The following is a 20,752-nucleotide window of genomic DNA, read 5'->3' on the forward strand; positions in this document are numbered from 1 at the left end:
TTCTGTCCTCTGTGGGCAGCAGGCCCACTCACATGCATCTATTTATGACCAGGGCTAAGCATTTGCCTTGCTCCTTGTCCCCATTTCAGTAGCAGTCTTACAGGAAGCCTGTATACTGAAATAAACCTTACATGTAACAAGCAAATACAGTCCCACAGCCACCAGAGCAATCAGGACGCAGGGTTTGCTATCATGACCGGAAGCTCCCTTCTGTAGTCAGTCAGCAGCGTACCCCAGATTCACCACAGTGTTAAGCAGCTCATGGCTGTGATCATAGGTCCACTGGAACTGTTGCTAGCAGTTTTTTGGCAGTTATGAACTGAGCTCTGTGTGGATGTATTTTTGTTTTGCTTCTTTTGGAAGATCCTAGGTAAGAGCAAGCTTCATAAGTGGGATTTTACCTCCACAGGAAGCCGCCAGGAGCACACAGCCCTTAGGTACTGCATGGCAGTTACTAATGACAGCCAGGGCTTTATATTATCAACTGTTCAAAAGTCCTGGCCATTCTAACAGGCATGGGACAAAATTTACATGGCTTTAATTTTCACTTTGCTCATGACAGATAACTAAGTATTTTTCTTAAGTGTTTTTCTGGTAAAAACCTTTCTGTATTTATAACAACAACAATAAAAATAGATACCAAAAAAAAAAAAAAAAAAACCAAAACCAAAACAAAACCAGGAAACTCCTCTTTCTACTGGGATTTACGCACAATCATCTTTGGGCCATAGATCAAGTAATAAAGAGGACATCAAATGGAGGTGGAAAATTAAAGTCACCTGATCTTACTGAGTCAATGCTGGAGTGTGCTTTACACTGGTATCCTAGCAGGTCAATATACATTTAAAACTTGTTTAAACTATAAAATTTATACTCATTCTGAACTTTGCTTGTTACTACAATATCACTTTCAACTTTAAAAAGATCCGCCCTCCCGGCATGTGTTATTGACAATTCTCAAAACAAAAACAAACAAAGACCCCAATCTAATTACAAAGTAATAATGCAAGCTCAATACAGAAAGAAAGAAACGGCAAAGAGTTAGCCTTAGTTTCACTGACTGGACACAGCATGCAACTCGCCTCTTAGGCACTGCGGAGTCCCCTCACCCCCGTCTCTCCACCCCCACAAGGCAGGGAGCCACGCCTGTGCTGGATTCCTCGCCTTTGCAACAGTCATTCAAAAACTTGTTCTTTGGAGGCTCTTAAATGCCAGGCCCTGAGCCAGCTGCTGGGCATCCAACAGTGAACAGAGAGCCTCGGTGGGCCAATGAAGTAACACAGAGCATGTGCCTGGTGATGGGATCCAGGAAGAAGAAACAGAGACATCTACAGAGCGGTGAGCAGCACAGGGGAGGAGTCATTCTTTCTGCTGGACTGTCAGGGAAACACGAATGCTGACAGCTAATGCCAAGCCCAGGACATCTGGCAGCAACCAGGTGCCAGTCTGATGGCAGGCAGGCAGGTGGGCAGACTGGGTCTGCCCGTGTCTTTCAGAAATCTGCGTTCTGCTTCAACTATGGATGGGGTGATGAATGGTCGGTCACCGCTCGAGGGCAGCTGCTGGGGGCAATGTTTGTAGTAGTGACTGCTACAAGGCACTGTGAGTTCGTGAAGCAGACAAAAATCTCGGCTATGAGTTCTGAATCAGTGAACAGTCAACGGCACAGCATTACGTGCCTACCCGATGTACAGACCCAACTGTACTCATGAGGGGTGACATAACAGTAGGCTGTGACATGTATGTATGTGTGTATGTAAAGACTACTACTGCACACTACAGCCTGCCTTGTATAAAGCGCCATTTTCCTGAACAAGAAACAAGGATTCTGAGAGTCAGGCTCTCACGTACCACATGCTGCAGGAGCTTTGTGTCCTTGTGTCCAGAGGGGCCACACCAGGCACAAGGAAGAGGGGATGCAGCAGGAGGAACCTGCTGAAGGCAGGCAAGAGGCAACGCGACCTACACCATTGGACGCTTACGACATCCTCCTGAAAGGAGACTGGGGGAACATTCTTAGAAACCTGTGGAGTGGAGTTCAGCACTGCTGGCTTTCCTTCCAGGAGCCTCATGGAAGTCAAATGTAGAGTTGCCTTATATAGTTTTCATTTTAAGTTAATCTGCACTACAAATTCCCAGTTTATAGAATTTTATCAAATCACGATGATGATCAAGTCTAAGAAACATTCATGCTTAAGTTCTATAACATGCAAGCTAAATTTGGGCATCCAAATATGGCTCGGTTATCTAACCATTTTGGCAATGCAATGATCTCTTCAGCTTTCTCCTTAGTACTAGTAAGACTGAGGGTCGGACATTCCTTTAATTGAGAACAACATGGGTAGACTGAGGGATGAAAATCAAAGATTAGCATAGCAAGCATATTACCAGCTGTTTCAAGAGGAAATGAAGACGGGGTATGAAGGAAGGGCCTCTGGAAGACTAACCAGGCTACTGGCAGGACAAGGTGCACCCCTTCTCTGGGAGGGCAGAATGCACCGAGTCTTCAGCCAGAGATGGGACTTTTAAGAATGGAGCTGGAAGCTCTGGGTCACGGTGACACTGGGCGCCCATGTGGGACTCTCAAATGGCTATCCGCCTGACAGTTTCTGACATTTACACCTCACGTCCCTGGAACTGAAATAGTTGTAAAATTACCATGCAATTCAGAGTCTTAGAGCAGCGCACACTCTAGCTGAATATCATCTGGAATTTGCTTTGGCTGGATTTGGGAGAAAAGAAGGAAAATCCAAGACTTAGAGGGGGGTCTTGTTACCTTAAAGAAAGCCTTAAACCTTTCTGAAGATAGCTCTTCCAAAGTAACTAGAGATTAAACTCCTTAGACCGACTGACAAAAGCATAAAACTACAGGAGCAGCGCCAGCCTGTGCTGTCCAGATGTACTTACCCGAGTGGCAACTGCTGCGAATCCAGATGCAGAATTACTGTTACTCGCCTAAAGCCGCTTATTCTAGTAAACCAAGGCTAGACCCTTGGTCCTGGCAAACCGAGACTAAACCCTTGGTCCTGCCAGTAAGGGACAGCTGTTAAAAAATATTTGAGAGCTATACAGTGGTGGCTCACGAGTTTAATGCCTATACTCAGGAGGCAGAGGCAGGCTGATCTCTGTGAGTTTTGGGACAGCCTGGTCTACAGAGTGAGTTCTAGGACAGTCAGGGCTACACAGAGGAACCTTGTTTTGAAAAACAAGAAAACAAACAACATTTGAGGATGGTCAATGCAGGATGCTTTTCTAGGGAAGACAAGCAAAGTAAAAGGCTATGAAGATCAAATGGATTTCTGCCCTCTTTTGCCCAAATTCATCATTAATAATTAATGTTAATTACATAATTCCCTTCTATTTGCAGAAGTGAGTCCCTGAGGCCTTCTCTCCTTGTAAATACTTTGCAAGGGTAGTTATTACATGTATTTGCTTGAAGGGAGCAAAGTGCTATTTCATAAAATATGCTGTAATTAAACACTTTTACACATTTAGCTTTGTTTCATCTTATTTGTATACTTAATAATTCAATTTTATAGCAACTACAATATATTTCTAACACACAGTTTCTCCTGTACCTCACAGGAGTGATCCTCCTATTCTCCTTCATATTTCTTCTTCATAGTGCATTTTATTTTATTTACTTTTTTTAAAAAATATTTTTATTAGGTATTTTCCTCATTTACATTTCCAATGCTATCCCAAAAGTCCCCCATACCCTCCCCCCCAACTCTCCTACCCACCCACTCCCACTTTTTGGCCCTGGCATTCCCCTGTACTGGGGCATATAAAGTTTGCAAGTCCAATGGGCCTCTCTTTCCAGTGATGGCCGACTGGGCCATCTTTTGATACATATGCAGCTAGAGTCAAGAGCTCCAGGGTACTGGTTAGTTCATAATGTTGTTCCACCTATAGGGTTGCAGATCCCTTTAGCTCCTTGGGTACTTTCTCTAGCTCCACCATTGGGGGCCCCGAGATCCATCCAATAGCTGACTGTGAGCATCCACTTCTGTTGTTTGCTAGGCACCGGCATAGTCTCAAAAGAGAGAGCCATATCTGGGTCCTTTCAGCAAAATCTTGCTAGTGTGTACAATGGTGTCAGCGTTTGGAAGCTGATTATGGGATGGATCCCCGGATATGGCAGTCTCTAGATGGTCTATCCTTTGGTCACAGCTCCAAACTTTGTCTCTGTAACTCCTTCCATGGGTGTTTTGTTCCCAATTCTAAGAAGGGGCACAGTGTCCACACTTTGGTCTTCATTCTTCTTGAGTTTCATGCGTTTAGCAAATTGTATCTTATATCTTGGGTATCCTAAGTTTCTAGGCTAATATCCCATAGTGCATTTTAAATTTTAATTGATTTTTTTTTTTGAGTTGGAGATTCACTTTGTAGTCTGGGGCTGAGAAACTTGCAGCAATCCTCCTGCCTCAGCTACCAAGCACTGGGATTGCAGCTGTGAATCACCATGCTTGGCAGGTTCCTGACTATTTCTGATACTTCTCCATTCCTAAAGCTCCAAGATGCTATTCTTGGAGGCAAGCATCAGTCTCTCATCTCCTGACACTTGCTGTCCCAGTGCACAGGGGGAGGGAACCAAACTGCAGCCCTGGAGGAGATGGGAGCTTCTGGCCAGAGTAGCCTCTGCAATCCCTCACCTTGGGCTTGAAGCCTGGTTCTGTCTGTGGGTACAGAGAGCACATGGGTCAACCTGTCCCATCTGGTTTGGCTCAGTCAGAACAGTGTGTCACTGTATCAGGGGAAGCGTGTACCTGGGCTGTGCTTGCTCTTTCCCTTAGAGAAGCAGGGAAAAGCTGTCTGCTCCCCTGGCTCAGCATATAGCCCCATACTCAAATGTGTGTACAGTAAGTGCTGCTTTGTTCTTCTTTTTCCCAGACAGAATCTTGATATGTAGCTTAGGCTGGCCTCAAATTACAGTAAGATTCTGCTGCCTCTGCCTCTGCCTCCTGAGTGCTGCGATTGTAAGCATGAGGCACCACATCTGGCCCCAGTGTCCTGGGATAATCGGTTCGGTAAGTGCTTCATCTGACACTGAAATGGGCATCACCAAAGAAGCTGTAAAATGTCTTCCCCAGATGCCTTAAATCAACCCCAAGTGAAAGTCACTTGTGTTGACAGACTGAGGGATGAGACTGAGGACCTGTCTTTCAGATCCATGCCTTTCTTATTATAACCTTTGAAAAGAAGACACTGCCAACTGCTTCACTGATAATGTAAGTCCTTGTGAGGAAGAAGAGGGGAGAAATCCCTCATGGTGGTGGTGCTGGGGTCTCTGCTCAACAGGCATTCCAAGGAGGAACACACAGGCAGGGCATTCCCTGCTTCAAGATGGCCTGTGTCATTTCATATCCTTAAGTGCTTGCCGAGACAAGATAGGCCCCTGGGATAAGAACATGGGCCGAGCCTGAACATTTAAGCTCCCTAGTGCCACTGCTCTGGGAGGAATGGTGGTGTTGATGCCCCACAGGAAGACAAGGTCAGTGGGCCTGAGCTGGAGAAGCTGGGCAAAGGCCCTTCCTTACACAGGAGCACACAGTGGGTGTGGGAATACCAGCCTTGCTTCAGAAGGTCCCTGCTGTCTGCTTGTTCCAGTAAACCCACAACGGTGTGCCTTCTTGAAGATACACCCCATTGATGTTACAGAAAAGGCCCTGCCCAGGAAGCAATTTACATAAACAATGTCCTCCTGGGGAGAAGAGGACACAGCACGAGGAGCTCAGGACTTCTAAGACGCAGAGCAGTTTGTATGAGCATTTGCCTGACCCTGTGCTCTTAAAGGAAGGATTGTCTAATGCAATCATTTGGAGAATCTACAGGATTTACTAAATACAAAGTAATAATACTAATACTATCCATCCCTCTGCAGTGTCCTTCCCTGACCTCAGCTCCTATAACAGAGCTGGTGGCTTACGCACACAGAACTCAGAGGATCCAAAGACTCATCACAGCACCAAGCTCTCAGGTGAAGCCTGCAGGTCCTGCACCAAGCACAAATGGTAGCCCTGGTTCTGACAGCAGGGCTCAGCCTTGTCCAGTTACGTCTCAGGAAAGACTCACAATTCTGTACCTACACAATTTACAAATACTTGTCCAAGAGTCTTTCCACAATAGCTAAGAAGCCCTGCTTTGGTTGTTGTGAAGAGCCCACTCAGGCCTGGTAGGCACCTGGGATCCCACAGTGGCCTGGCTTGGAGCCCACTAAGCTTAGCTACAAACTGCTGCTAGCCACTCCTAGGCTTGCAGTATTAGCACGGAAGACTTCATGACATGCTACAAATTCAGTCATGCCAAACCCTAAGTCTCCGTCCATGTTGCCAACATGCGAATGAACAAAGCAGGAAGGGAATGAACATTTGGAAAGGGTTACTGGGTATCCTAGGAGTTCTCCTAGCGACAGAAACAGTGGAAAAGCAAGCACAATAAAGCAGCAAAAGGTAAAGAAACTGCCACACCGATAGCGCTGAGAACACCTCAGAGACTGCTTCCAAACACACTGCTTACAGATGGACAAGGACTAACTACTGAGAAAGCCAGGGTCTCCAGGACACTTGCTGATCCGCAGGAGTCCCCAAGGGCTGGCTGGCCAGCCTCTAGGACTCAGCTTGTTTACTATATAGACATGGACCCCACCAAAACACAGGCTTTCTGTGTGTAGGTCAAGCTCTGGCTGCAGGTCAAAGCAATTGGATGTTTGTCTTAACTCTGAATGTTCTGGCATTCTCAGATATGAGGACTTCAGCAACTGTGCCAGGTTATATCAGTCTTCCCAAATGATCCATTAATTTCAGTACACATAATATAATGCAGGCAGGATTAATTTAGATGTCTCACTACCAAAGTGACTTCAAAATATATCTATCACTTTTAAAGCCCTGACAGCAGGGCTCCCCATGTACACTTCCAGAAGGGCACCATGGAAACAGCATGCGTGGGTATGGCTCTGCATATTTTCCCACTCCCTCCTCACTTCCTGCCTTAGGCCTGCGGTCCTGGCAGTGTGTGTTCTGTGAGGATGCAAGGGGTCAGGGGAGTGGGAGCTACTGTACATCTGCTGTAGCACCTAAGGGAGACCAGATCCTGGACTGGACACACTTGCTGAGCAGGAAGCTTGTGGTCCTAGTGGGGCTACCTGTGTGTGTGTGTGTGTGTGTGTGTGGGCTGTAAAACTGGGCTGAAGTTTAAACTAGAGATGTTCTGGGGATGTACATGGCTGTGCCTTTCTCTACCAGCATTTGGAGCTACATCACAGTACCCAGTCTACTCCTAAATGAATGTCACTCACATGTGAGCAAGCACTTACCACTAACCACCATGAAGTTCACATTACCCTCCTCATCCGCCATAGCAAACAAAAGTGTACTGCAGGCACACTATGAAAAGCCCACCAGCTCCCTCCCACCATGCATCTTGCTTTGTTACCTTGGGGTGCATACTGGCTCATCTGTGGGCCGTACGTGCCACTTGAGTTACTCTGCTGAAAGTTACTGATCCCAGGATGCATCTGGCCCCCAGGAGATGGGTGAGGCGACATGGATGGTCCTGTCTGCTGAGGTCCGTACTGAGACATCTGAGGGTTTCTCTGTGTGCCTGTCATAAAACCTACACGGGAAACAAAGGAACACACAAAAGCAGGCGTCTTATCACTTCTGTGTACACAGTGTCCCTGGGGTTGTATGGGGTAGATGGCAAGAAGCATGACGCCACTGGATCCCCATAAAGAAACATACCAAGACAACTCAATCGAAGGGTGGAGCCTAGGAGGGTAGGCGGGCGCCATAAGGAAACTGCGGCTGAAAACCTGAACTCTCACTTGAGTTTCTGGAACACCAGTAGTCAGTGGCCTTGATCAAAAGCACTCCACAGGAATGGGGAGGAGAGACAGTTTGCATGAGATCACCTTTGTAGATTCCCTGCAGATCCAACAGTTACAGTGGGGTAGCCTGCACTCATGCTGGCTTGGGCTGGACTTGCGCCTTCTCTGTGGACTATAGGTCTATGGCACGCAGCCCTCTTCCCTTGCACCCTCAGCTCTCCTTGCCCTCCTCGGACAGCTGTTCACCTGGATTGCTAAGCAGCTTGAGGCCCTGTGAGGAGCAAACTCACAGTGCCCCTGAGTGATCCCGTGCCGACTGTGCTCTGATCCTCTGAATCTGCTCTGCCAGTCGTATTTCCCACCCTTTGTCTGATGGATGCCATTACAGGCCGGGAAGCTTCTGTCAGACGTTCCCTTCGTCATCTCTGTCACACACTCGAGTCATTGGCCTGCCTCAATGGCTGCCGTACTCCTTGAAGGGCTCCTCTCTTCTGTCCTGTCTCTGCAGAGCCCACTCCCAGCTATGGTTTAAGGACCCACAGGCCCCTTCCTCTGATTTATTCTTTGCTACAAAGCTGCAAGAGTTAACTTTCAGGACCGAAGAGGAGGTATCAGAGCAAAGCCTCCACTTGCATAAAAGTCCCTGGCAGCTTTCCACTGCACCAGGGCCTACAACACATGGACCGCTGGTGGCCTCTCACACCGACCCTTTACCACAGTGTCTCTTCCTCCTCCACTGGCCTCCCTGTCCTTCCCAGAAGATGGTATCAAACACTGACCTTCAACCAAGCCTGACGCTCTCCTGTCCCTACTCCTTAGATGTCTCTCCACATGCTCAGTGCTTTTATTGTTTTTCCTGCTGCCCCACCTTGGGTAGAATCAGCTTTGCTACATCTTCCTCGGAAGCCTTCACAGTTCTTCTCATAGCCTATCAGGGTGCGTTATTGTTGGTGGTGTTTGTAGATGTGTATGCATGTTCACGTGTATGCATGTTCACGTGTGTGGTGTACCTGTCTGCACATGCATGTGAAGGGCTGAAGCTGACGCTGGGTATCTGTCTTCCTTTTTATCTACTGAGGCAGAATGTCTTGCTGACCCAGATCCTGGCAGTTCCAGCTTGCTCGGCTTGCCAGCCTGCCTCAGGAATCCAGCTGCCACATCTACCTGGCTTCTATGTGTGCTCTGGCATCCCAGCATCCTTCATGCTCAGATGAAGGCATCTTGGAGCCACTTCTCATTTTTAGCGTGCATATCCCTTCTCTTACTCAGTAAGAAGCTCACAAAAAGCAAAGACCACACCTCACTCAGTGCTTCAGTCTAATCGTCTTACAGAAGTGGATGGCACACAGCCTGCACCTCGTGTGTTTCCACATGCAGGGATGGGCAGAGGCAGCACCACACCCAACCCAAACCGCATTTTGAATATCTGCATAGACACTCCGGACTCTGTGGAGCATAACACAGCAGAGACTTGATAAATAAAAAGTTTTTAAAACGTGCCAAGAAAACACACATTTAAGTTATTCAAAAATGCAAAGTTAGAAATATCCACTTGAGTCACCTAGGTCAACAGATGTGTTCAAAGTGGCACCAAGAAAGGGAGCCATAGACAAGTCTCAATAGCAGGTGTGTGGGTGAGAATCCTCGTGTTTCTCAGTGGAGGCGCTGGCTGGGCAGGAGCAGGTGCGCCTGCACAGAGCCTCAGTGGCACCTCTGCACCTGCGTGGAAAGGCAGAGCTGTGTGAAGGCAGTGTAACCCTGGAGAGCAAGCCACCAGGTAACAGACACCATGGTTTACTGAGGACAGATGAGGTCTTTCAACACGGCTTGTGCCTATGGACACTGAAGTGAACTCAGGGACACTTACACAGTGTCACACAGTATCCAAGCTCTACAGGAGGATTCTCCGGGGTTTCAGAGTCCTGGTTAATAAAAATGGCACTCAGTACCATGAGGACTGTGTGCAATGGCTTCCCTCTTGGCTGGTCAGCGCAACAATGACAGCCCCTTTAGCATTCGACTGTCCCTCAACTGTGAAGGTGGCACTGCTCCCCCCCCCCCCCCCCCCCCGCAGTCCCTGCTGCTGTAAGTTGATCGCAGAGGCTCTGAGAAGTTTTGCCTCAGCAAGTCACTTCATTTCTGGGCATTTACTCAATCCTTAAAGATAAAGATGTCAGTTGACAATTCTACTCAAACGAATCCAAATGACCATTTGCATTGTATAGAAAACAAAATGTGTACAAAGGCTTTATTTAAAAGGAGGCTGAAGCCGGGCATGGTGACACACACTTTTAATCCCAGCACTCTGGAGGCAGAGGCAGGCGGATTTCTGAGTTTGAGGCCAGCCTGGTCTACAAAGCGAGTTCCAGGACAGCCAGGGCTACACAGAGAAACCCTGTCTCAAAAAACAAACAAACAAACAAACAAACAAAAAGGAGGCTGAGGGCAAAACAAAAATCCTGGGGACAGGAACTAAAACCCTGTTAACTTAGAGACAAAGCTCTACGGGGGTGCGGCTTCTACCTCTCATGCAGACATTCAGATCAGAAAGCCAATTTCTCTGTAGCCCTTTAAAATGTTCAAATTCTAAGGAGTTCCTTTTCTTTCTATGGCCTCATGCAGAATGTGACAAGCACTCTATCGCCAAGCCACAGTGAAGCCCAGCAGAACTTCTCAAAATCTTGCTTCTTTGTTTCTGTAGGACTCACCCCTTTTCCTTTCCCTGTGTCCCCAACACTTCCCTGACTTGTCTCAGCAATCACCAACTGGCTGTACTGGGTGGGGGCTGGGGGTGGGGTGGGGCAGAAGGTCTTGTTCCAGGGCTGTGCTGTTAGCAACTCAGAATCTAGTTGGAGAGTCAGGTGTTTAATGAATACAGTACACGTTCACTGTAACTTGTGACTTTATGTAATCTCTCCCAGGCCGCAGTTGTCGTCTTGTAAAATGAAGACTCCTGTAAGGCTCAGCAGAGCCTGCATGGGAAGGTGCTGTGAAACTTTAGAGTTCCTGGCTCACAAACACCGAAGCCTGTGGACTCCTGGACGGTCCATGCAGTCAGATACAGTTTCCAGCTAGTGTTTATTGCCGTATCTGCTTTATTTTGTATGTGGACTCTGCGTCACCTGGGCACTTAGGTGCACACATCCCAAGGGGTTTGGGTAGGGTACATCCTGGAAAGCAACCCACTTATTCTGCTTGCCAAGGGTCTCCGGCCTATGGCGGAGTGTGTTCTCTCTGAGGCGTGTGTGTGTGTGTGTGTGTGTGTGTGTGTGTGTGTGTTGTATTTTCTACCTTGTTTTCTTATGAGTATGAGCCCTGTTCAAAGGCTCCTTTGAGTTTGGGTCTACCATCCTTCTGTATACACATCTATTACTGTCTCCTGACCAGTATCCCTCCTACAGACAGCAGTGATCTCCCAACAGACAAGGGCTTACAGCCTTCGCTGCAGTCTGCAGAAAGTTAGACTCTTGGTTTGTTGGCCAGATACTGCCACACCAGCAAAATGACAGAATTTTGCACAGTTTCTGCGATGTGCATCACAAGGGAAGATCTGAAGGGGAGTGGCGTTGAAGTTATATGTCAGCTGGAGGCCTGTACAGCCATGTCTATCTTAGACTCACTGTTACACACCAGCAGGAATCCTATTGAATGTTGTTTCTTTTTGGCAGTGTGGGGAATGGGGACCCAGAACCTAAGATATGATCGACATCTACTACCATTGAGCTACACTCCTAGTTCCTTTTTTTTTTTTTTTTTTTTTTTGGTTTTTCGAGACAGGGTTTCTCTGTATAGCCCTGGCTGTTCTGGAACTCACTTTGTAGACCAGGCTGGCCTCGAACTCAGAAATCTGCCTGAGTGCTGGGATTAAAGGCATGCACCATCACGCCCAGCCCTAGTTCCTAAGACTTCCAATTTTTAAACAGTTATTTTTAAACAAAATAATCTTGTAAAAACATTGGTGAAAAGTGAGACAGAAGCTGCTTGAAAAAGGAGTTTCTACTCTGTCTAACTATAGAAACAACACATACATGTTTATTTTTGTTTCCTCATTTGTGAAGTGGGGACAGTTTTATTTGCCTCACAGGAGTGCTGTGAGTGAAAAATATACCATCATAAACACCCTAGCAGCGTAAGCTCCCAACAAAGACTGCTGATGGCAACTTGCCTGTCCCTAAGTGGTCAGGGTTAGCTGGAAGGAGGTCTGGGCCAGAGCAGCATGCTTCAGGGTTAGTTCTGGTGGCCAGGTCAGCTGTGTAGACGGCAATCAGATTCTTAACCTCTGGCCTCTCCTCACCTTAACAGGCTGAAGCTTGACAGTGGACCAGCATGACCCCCACCTCAATTTTTTGAGACAGGGTTTTTCTGTGTAGCCCAGGCAGTCCTCAAACTTAGAGATCTGCCTGCCTCTGCCTCCTGGGTGCTGGGATTAAAGGCATGCGCCACCACTACCCAGCTTCTGGTTAGCCATTATTCTAGTCAGACATCTTTTCTCCTGTAGGGTGAGGGTGGGCTGGTGGTGGATTCAGTATGTCCATAGTTTCCATGAATATTTCTTTGGACTTAGACTTTGTTTTTGTTATCACTTTAAAATTGAAGAGAATGGGCGTTTTTTTTCATGCCCCCCCCCAAAAGTAAAAAAAAAAAAATCAAAATTCAATAAAACTGTTCCTGGCTACTTATGGTGTTAATATTTATTTGCCTGTATTCCGCTTTTAGCAAGTTATTATGGAAGGCTGCTTGTACAGCTGGAGAAGAGAGAACCTGGCAGCTGGGAGACTGCAGCTGCGCTTGCACAAGGTGTGAAGTGTCACTAGCTGGAAGCCAAACTTTCTAGCAAGGGAAGCGTAAAGAATAGGCGATGAATTGCCTCCACACTGAGTCACTGTATGTGGGAAAGACTCACATGTCTCAACCGAGTACCTAGCAGGAGAAAGTTCAAGCATGGGACAAAGTACTAGATTAGGGAATTCACATGTCTCAACCAAATACCTAGCAGGAGAAAGTTCAAGCATGGGACAAAGTACTCGATTAGGGAATTACTTGTATTATATAAAACATTTCTTATAAACTGCATGAAGATAAACTTTCTGTCATTTATACACATGCAAATGCACACACAGACAGATGCACTGCCTCCCCTCCTGGTCCTGTACCACATCTATGTCTCACAAATACCTGCTTTCTCACATTGCAAAGGAAGATAGATGGATTTCTGACATGAACATCATACGCTTTAGGAAGGAGAAATCTGAGCAGCATTGATTTTCTCTGAGCAGGCCAGGAGAGATGCACACCTGATCTGCCTCCATGAACTGCCATAAGGAGAGGGGCACTGGGGGACCCTTCCTTCCCTGGGTTACTGGATCCTTCTGAGCCAAGTAGGCAAATGGTATGTGAAAGTACGGCTCTGTATGGAAGAGCCCTGCGGATGCTGAACAAGGCACCGGCATTGCCTTATAGTGAGCCAACTAACTCCTGCGAGTGCCAAACTTAAACAGCAAGCTGGCCGCTTCGTTCCTGACAATGGTGCAGGAATCTCCCTGCACACCACTCTAGCCTTCACCAACTATAGAGAAAAAGACCTTTTTAAAAAGGAAAAGATGAGACCCTTCTGCTTTCAGACATGTGATTGAATAGAAAATAAAACCTCACAGGGAAAATTGATGAACTGTCAAGGCCACTTTAATGTACACGTGTCCAAGCATGAGCTATGTACATATTGGCACGGGATGTGCGGAGGCCTGAGCCTGATTGCTTTCCCACCTTATTCATCGATACAAGCCACTCAGTCAAACTTGGGGGTTGCCAATATGGCTACCCTCACTGACCAGCATTCTCTGGGATTCCCTGTTTCTGAATTCAAAGGTTGGAAGAACAGACAGGCTGCCACACTCACCAGGTAATATGGGGGTTCTGGGGATCCAAACTTAGGTCCTCATGCTTGCACAGCAGGCACCTGAACCACTGGCCACCTATCTCCCCTGCCTCTTTAATTTTATGTAATCTAATTAAAAGTAGGATATCTCAGCTAATGATGACTTTATTAAGTGCTGGGTTCTGGGCAACGTCCGGGGTGCTAGGAAGATAAGTGGGTCATATAGTATCCACACTGAAGGAACTGTCTCTCTGGTGGAAGAGACACGCACAGACAACTCAGGATGGGACAAGTAACATGACACAGTGGGAGAGCGGGACAGCTGCTATGGGACCTGCAGAGGCAGCCTCTCCTCATAGTCCTGCTGACACTCGCTGGGCCTGAAGGGCAAAGCTGGGACATCCTGCATTCAGCATCCTCCACTGGCCACTGATGTCACCAGTGAGCTTTTATTTGGTTAGTTGAACTCTCCTAGCTGCTGAATGCCAACAAGAGACCAGGGGAAAACACAGGGCCTTCTTCCCATCTGGCTTCTAACCCATAGCTTCACAACCCTTGCTTTCTTCTGTGAATAAGAGAAACTTGGTTGTGTAAACGGCCAGCATCTTCAGGTACACTCTGATTGCTTCTGGAACTTAACTTTGGGGACCAGTCACCAGTGTTAGTTCACAGACTATTTGCTAGTTCACTGTTGATTGCTCTACAGACAGAAGTGACCAGGCCTGAAAGCCTGGCATACACAACTTTGCACCTAAGACCCTACTCTCTGCTAGCTACCCCAGTAGCCCCCAGCACCCATCACTCAGGCGCTGGAAGCTTGTGAGACTCACAAATATCTGTGCATCTTGTCACCTGGCGAAGTCCTGGGGACCAGGTCTCATGTTCTAGTAAGGTGCTGTCCCCCAGGGGTACAATACTAGCCACGCTCTGAGCACCATTTCTGTGGCGACAGCCTCATCCATAGCCCACTCAAGTTTCAAGCATCCTGAGGACAGCAGCTTGCAGAGTTCCTGTGCTACTCATGGGGTTAAAACACACAGCACACACTATGGGAGACACTGCACACCCTCACTGATGCATGCTTGGGAGCATGTGCACATTTTACTTAGTCATGTGCCCTCTATGGCCCCCAAAGGCTTCATCACTATTGTGTGCAAGCTGCGGGCAGATGGGAAGGGAAGCCCACCAGGGGAGGCCAGTGAGACAGACACACTCTGCTCTGTGGTGGCCTCTGCTGGGTGCTGTCACTGTCATGGACTCCCACCCGCATGCTCTTCCTGCCACCACACTTGGTCTTGCTGCAACCTCTGAGCTTCCCACACTTCCCAGCAGCATGCACAGCACCCTGCATGCTGACATGACTGCGAGCACCTGAGATTTTAAACCTTTCCGTATCTGTTCAGGCAGTTATCTGGTGTAGGGCTGGAGCAAACAGGGCAGGAAACAGGGCTATTTACTCCATTTAAATATCTGCCAAGTGCCCCTGCCCATCTCCACTGCGCCTGACTGTGGGTTCTGGTCAGAAATCCCAGGCCAGAATGTGGAGTTACCAGAGAGCAGTTAGTCTGCTGCCATTCTGACATGAGAGGTGGAGCTGATGCATGCACACGCTAGAGGTTCGGTAAGAGACAGCTGCTCTCATTCAGGTATTTCTATATAGCCCACCATTTACCTCCACATTCGCCAGGTTCCGCTACAAACTACTGACTAGCGAGTGTGAGTCCCGGCAACTGTTACTTCCCCCAGGCAAGCACAACTAGCCTGGAGTCCGAGCCCTTGCCTATGCTGCATGTGGCTGAGCTCCCTTCCACAGTCAGCCAGAGCTTAGGGGTGGGTTGCCTTATTCACATCACTATACAGAAAAACAACCCCCTTCCAAATGGCTGGTTCTAGAAACAACTGGCGGGCCACAGTCTGTGGGTTAGACCAGCTAAGCCTGCCAGTGTCAGGCCAGAGGCCCCAGCTCTCACCAGCTCTGGTGGCCTGTGACTCAAGTGTTCAGAAGGGGTGAAAGGTGGAGGGGAGGCTGAGACTGAGGAAGTCCCGCCAAGAGCCTGAGTAGGTAAGGAACACAGACTGCACCTGTGCTAACCTCAGGACCACAAGCATCAGTAGCGTGACAACCTTTACCGTAATGGTAATGGGTTAACACCGTTAGGATGTCTGGAGGAGAAGACCAAGGACAGCCGTGTTTTCTCTGGTCCTATATCTGTTTACTGGACATTTTTTCCCTCAGCTTAAGGAAATGATAAATAAGATTCTTGAATTTGTGAAAGAGCAATGTAAGAAAACATCAAACCTTAGTGAACTAAAGCAGGTTAAAGCACCTAGGTCGTGCAGCCATTATAAGCATGGCACATGAGCATGGGCCATGGGCAGGAGGAAGGCGGAAGAATCCCCCCTAGACAAGGACACAGCTGACCTCTGAAGGGTCTGCAAAATGTCAGAGGTAGAATGAAATTATGCTACTGTAAGAGGTAAACTGAGGCCATCAGGCATGAGCTCAAGTGTATGTATGTGTGTGTGTGTGTGCGCGCGCGCGCACACACATCAGTGGGAAACACTCAGGTGGCTCCCAGTCCACCCTGGCTGTGTCAGGCAGTCAGTGATGGGCTAATTGAAAGAACTGTACACTAGGAATCTCTCTCCAGTCCTAAAAAGACTTGGAAAGTGAAAAGAATAATGAAGGGAAAGGCAGGGATTTTCCAAAGTTGAACTGGAAGGAATTTTAACCAGGGTCTTGGCCCTTGACTGTCTCTGTCCTATTCGTGGGACAAATTCTGCAAACCTTGTTGGAGAAAAGGGGTCAGGTATGAAAGCCAACCCTAAATCACGGCGTGTTCTACAGGAAGGGAGCTGCGAGGCAAGCTCGGCCTGAGCCACGCTCATATTCGCCAAAGGCAGCAGCTGCCAAGAGCTCCAGAGGCACTCGCCAGGCACAGACGGATCCCAAAGCCACCGAAACCAAAGCATGCTCTTCCTTTGTACTCGGACAAGCTATTTTCATGCTGTCATCTGCTAAAAAGACTCAGGATCACTGCCTTGTTCCTGCAAGCCACTTCAATAGAAGATGTCACATCACATGTGTGACGTGAGGGTCACACGCCTGCAGCATAGTGTCTCAACTAGAAAAGCAGACAGGGCCATTTCTCTCAACAAACAGGTGTCACATTCCCATCTGGAGAGGAAAGTAGATGGTAAGAAACATCCTCGTTACATTTTAATATATCAGTGTTTATTTGCCTGCTTTGCTTCTCTTCACAACATGAACTGCTCCAAGGAAGATGGAAGCTAATGACCCGTTCAAGGCTTTCACCCGGCCCCTGTGCTGCGCCAGCTGTGCCATTAGGTTAACCAGCAGAATGGCTCCATTCCCTGCTACTGCAGAGCTCCACACATGGGCCTCACAGCAGCCTCCAGGCTGTCCCTGCCCACTGCACTCCCTCAGCTGCTGACTTACATTCCCAACGGACATCATCTATCACTGGGTAAATCAGAGCCAGCGAAGGCTCAAGCTGATTGCCTGATGGTAGATGGGTGCAAAGCAGCCAGCCTTTCTCTATCTATGCAAATGTCTACCGCAAGAGTTGCCTTCGGAGTTGAGGGCCAGGGGGTGAGTGTATTGCTGTGGCCACAGGATCCTGAATGTTCCTGATCATACCTGATCATGATGCTCTTCATATTCATTGAGATACAAGGTCTTCTCTATGTGCAGGGTGTCCAAAGGACATTACGAGCTTCATTTTATGTGTAAGGAAAGATTTCACCAAATACCCAAGGTCATAAAGTCATTAAATGTAAAGACTGTAACTAAACCCGGATCCTCTGCCTCCTCAGTATCTGCAGCTAAAAGGGGACTCTGCATATGGAGGCTGAAGCCCTGGACTCTGAGGTGGAGACGGCCGCAGTCCTGAACTCCAGTGGAGCTATAGCCTAGGATGCTCCAACGTTACTCAACCTACCGGGGGGAGGGCCCACTGTGCAGGGCCTCTCCATTTACCTCATACTTGGCAAGCACTGACTCTGAAGCTAAAATGGATCAGTGATCTGGACCTAAAATGAATGAGAGAGCCAGGCAGGATCTCAGCAGCTCACAGAACCAGTGTACACAGAGTCTCTAAGACAAGGTTAGTGTGAAAGCGTCGCAGGTCACACACCTGTTCTGTTACATGCTTTCCTGGGTCCCAGACTCTTTTATTTATAAAATACAGTTACTGAGAAACACCACTGTGAAGGTGAGGTTCCAGGGACAAGTTCCTTTTGTGTGTGTGATTTTGTTGACAATGGCCATACACCCCATGATGTCTGGCCAACGCTTTTGCGTAACTTGGAAGTTACGGGAACACAGACTTTGTCACTGCTTTGCTCTTGGTTGGACAGATCCGACTCAGCTGCTCTTGGTCTCTGTTGCAGCAAGAGTGGTCCTCACTTAGGGGATGGTTGACCCTCATGCTGCGATGGCATCCTTTCCTCAATGTGGAGAAGAGAACAAGATCTCTATGTAGGTCGGCACAGAGAGTGAAGGCTGGGGCCGCTGTTCAACGCTTCTGGAAGACTTCACCCAGGACGCCTCCCATGTTGATCTGATGCTCACACATCGGTGCCAAAGGACTGCCTCAAGCCACAGAATACATTTTCCAGCACATCACAGCCAGCGGCACCATCAATTCTGCCTGCGATCCGTGTCCAAGAGGGAAAGTTCTTAGGGGTTCTGCTCTAACCTATCTCAAGGACTAATTAAATCCTCATTACTACCTTCTAATTATTCAAATACTGTGGGATTACGTGCAGGAAGTCCCTGCTGGCACACTAGATGAAAAGGGTTAAACAAGCCTTGTTGGTTTTATGAATCCGGTTCTAGTGTAGTCCTTCAGAAAGCCACCAGCACCAACATGAATATTTAACTAGATACCACTGCGAAAATTAAAAGGGAATTCAATTAAAAGGCTTGCAAAAAATTAATTCTGACCTCTCTACATCTGTCCAAATAAATAAGGCTTCCTTCAATGATTCCGCCTAACTGCTAATCAACAGAGCAGAAGGGTTTGCTGGTTTCATCAGGCTTAACGTGTTTTAGGGGTTAAAAATGTCATCACTCCAGTGGTAGTACTTATTTATCTAACCAGAGGACTATTCCAGTTTCTGTCCAAGCCGCCTGAATAACAAGCCACACATGAACCAGCCTTCTAAAATTGTTCTTTAGAAAGCAAGAGTCCTCTGCAACACTTTTCTCATCCTTTTTGCTTTCTGCTGAGACGACTGCGATGCTGCCCACGGTCACATGAGTTCTACAGAGAGATCTGACTTAAAACAAGAACCAGTAGCAAATGTGTTATGTTACAGTTTATGTATGGCACATCTCCCGCAAGGAAAACCAATTGTGTTGAGGTCTTGGCGCCAAAGGTGGTGCATTCAATCACAGATTAAACAACTGGATCAGGAGGGCTCGGAGTTAACTTATTATTGACAGATCCACAGTTAGATGCTGGTGTTAGGAGGTGATGGAAGCTAGGCAGGAGTAGGACTTGCTTGGCGGAAGCACGTTCCTGAAGCCTGTGTGTGAATGAATCTCTTGCCCTGACCTTGCCGTTGCTTCTCCGCTGTCAGGTGAGTGACTGCTCCATTGTGGCATCTTCTCTGTGATGTTCTGCCTTACCTCAGGCCCCAGCCAGTGGAGCCATGCGAAACCCCAAACCCACACTCACTTCCCATCTGTCACATTACTCTATCAGATCTCTGTCACATCGACAACACCTGACAAGTACATATTACTACAGACTATCAAACTCAAGATTTGACCTTCTTTTCCAAGAAAAATGACTGAGCGAGAAAAACTTCTAGTGGTGAAGGATCAGACAGAGCTGTATGTTGGGAAATCGGTGCAACTGTAGAGAGAACACCAGACCACATTGATTCTCAACCTTCCCAATGCTGCAACCCTGTAACACAGTTCCTCATGCTGTGATGACCCCCACCATAAAATGATTTTCATTGTTACTTCATAATTGTAATTTTGTAACTGTTATTAATCGTAATGTAAATAACTGATATTTGATCCCTGTGAAAGGGTCGTTTGACCCCCAAGGTCAAGACCCACATGTTGAGAACCTTGGTATAGACAAGAATGACAAGTTCAAACAATATTAAAGAATCTCTCTCCTTTTTATAACCTATGTTGCCACATCTGTGTGTAGATTGAGCTACCTTCCTTCTGTAGCAGACAGACATAAAGCCACACTGAGTCATGGTTAGCTGCATATAAGCATAACGTGGGGAAAGGGCTTCCTGATGATGATGCTCTTCAACAGAGCCACCAGGTGTGAGAGGGGAGTGAAGGCTGCAGAGCTCAGAAACTCACCCCTCAGGGTATCCGGGCACCATACAATCCTGGAGACACCAGAGTTGTTCTGATGTTTGTGGCTCTCTCCTGAATAGGGCATGTTGCTTATGAAGATAATGAAGAACACAGGACCAAGCAGAAGTCATTCAGTATGTCAGTACAAAAGTTAAAAAGAATTGGGCATCTTGAGCCTGAAGGAAGTTGGCTTCAGGACACTGGTACCATTCCTCTTGTGTCATTGGGGACTTGAGGAAGGGCTCCAAATACTGTCCTCCATAGAGGAGGAGACACAATACCCTTTTGTGGGCCTATATGCAAGTGTTGTATAGTCTTTGATATGAGCGTGTATGCCTTGAGTATACATAAAAGGAAGAGGACTGTGACATCTTATTTCACCTTCAACTCATTACAACAAATGGGGAAGGAAGGCAAGCACCCAGTTCTTTCACCCGGAGCCGCTGGGAAGCTGCGCTCTGCTCTGCTCTTACCAAACCAGAGGGCAGCTGTTACTGTAAGGGCACAGTGGTGGTGCCTCCACTGTAAGGGCACAGTGGTGGTGACTCACTCCAGTATACAGGAGGGAACAATCAGGCATTTTCTAAAGGCCCCCCCCCACACACACATTCCCCCCCCCCCACTTGTGTACAGTCTGGTACTCAAAAACAGGTGACAAGACAAGGGCTTCTTAATTAGCATTATATCAACA

At 47.5% G+C, this 20,752-nt stretch overlaps 1 protein-coding gene across 3 annotated transcripts in view; it reads right to left on the reverse strand.

Annotated features, from left to right (window-relative positions):
- The window catches only part of Arid1b (AT-rich interaction domain 1B), a 354,101-nt gene that overhangs the window by 59,688 nt on the left and 273,661 nt on the right, over positions 1-20,752 (reverse strand). For all 3 annotated transcript variants that reach the window (XM_029471378.2, XM_021186013.3, XM_085832859.1), the window contains one exon: positions 7,438-7,617. In XM_029471378.2, coding sequence (XP_029327238.2) covers positions 7,438-7,617 — 180 coding nt within the window. The remainder of the gene's footprint in view (positions 1-7,437; positions 7,618-20,752) is intronic.

The sequence above is a fragment of the Mus caroli genome, unplaced genomic scaffold (assembly GCF_978045245.1).
Source record: "Mus caroli unplaced genomic scaffold, Mus_caroli_1 scaffold_18, whole genome shotgun sequence".
Lineage (NCBI taxonomy): Eukaryota > Metazoa > Chordata > Mammalia > Rodentia > Muridae > Mus > Mus caroli.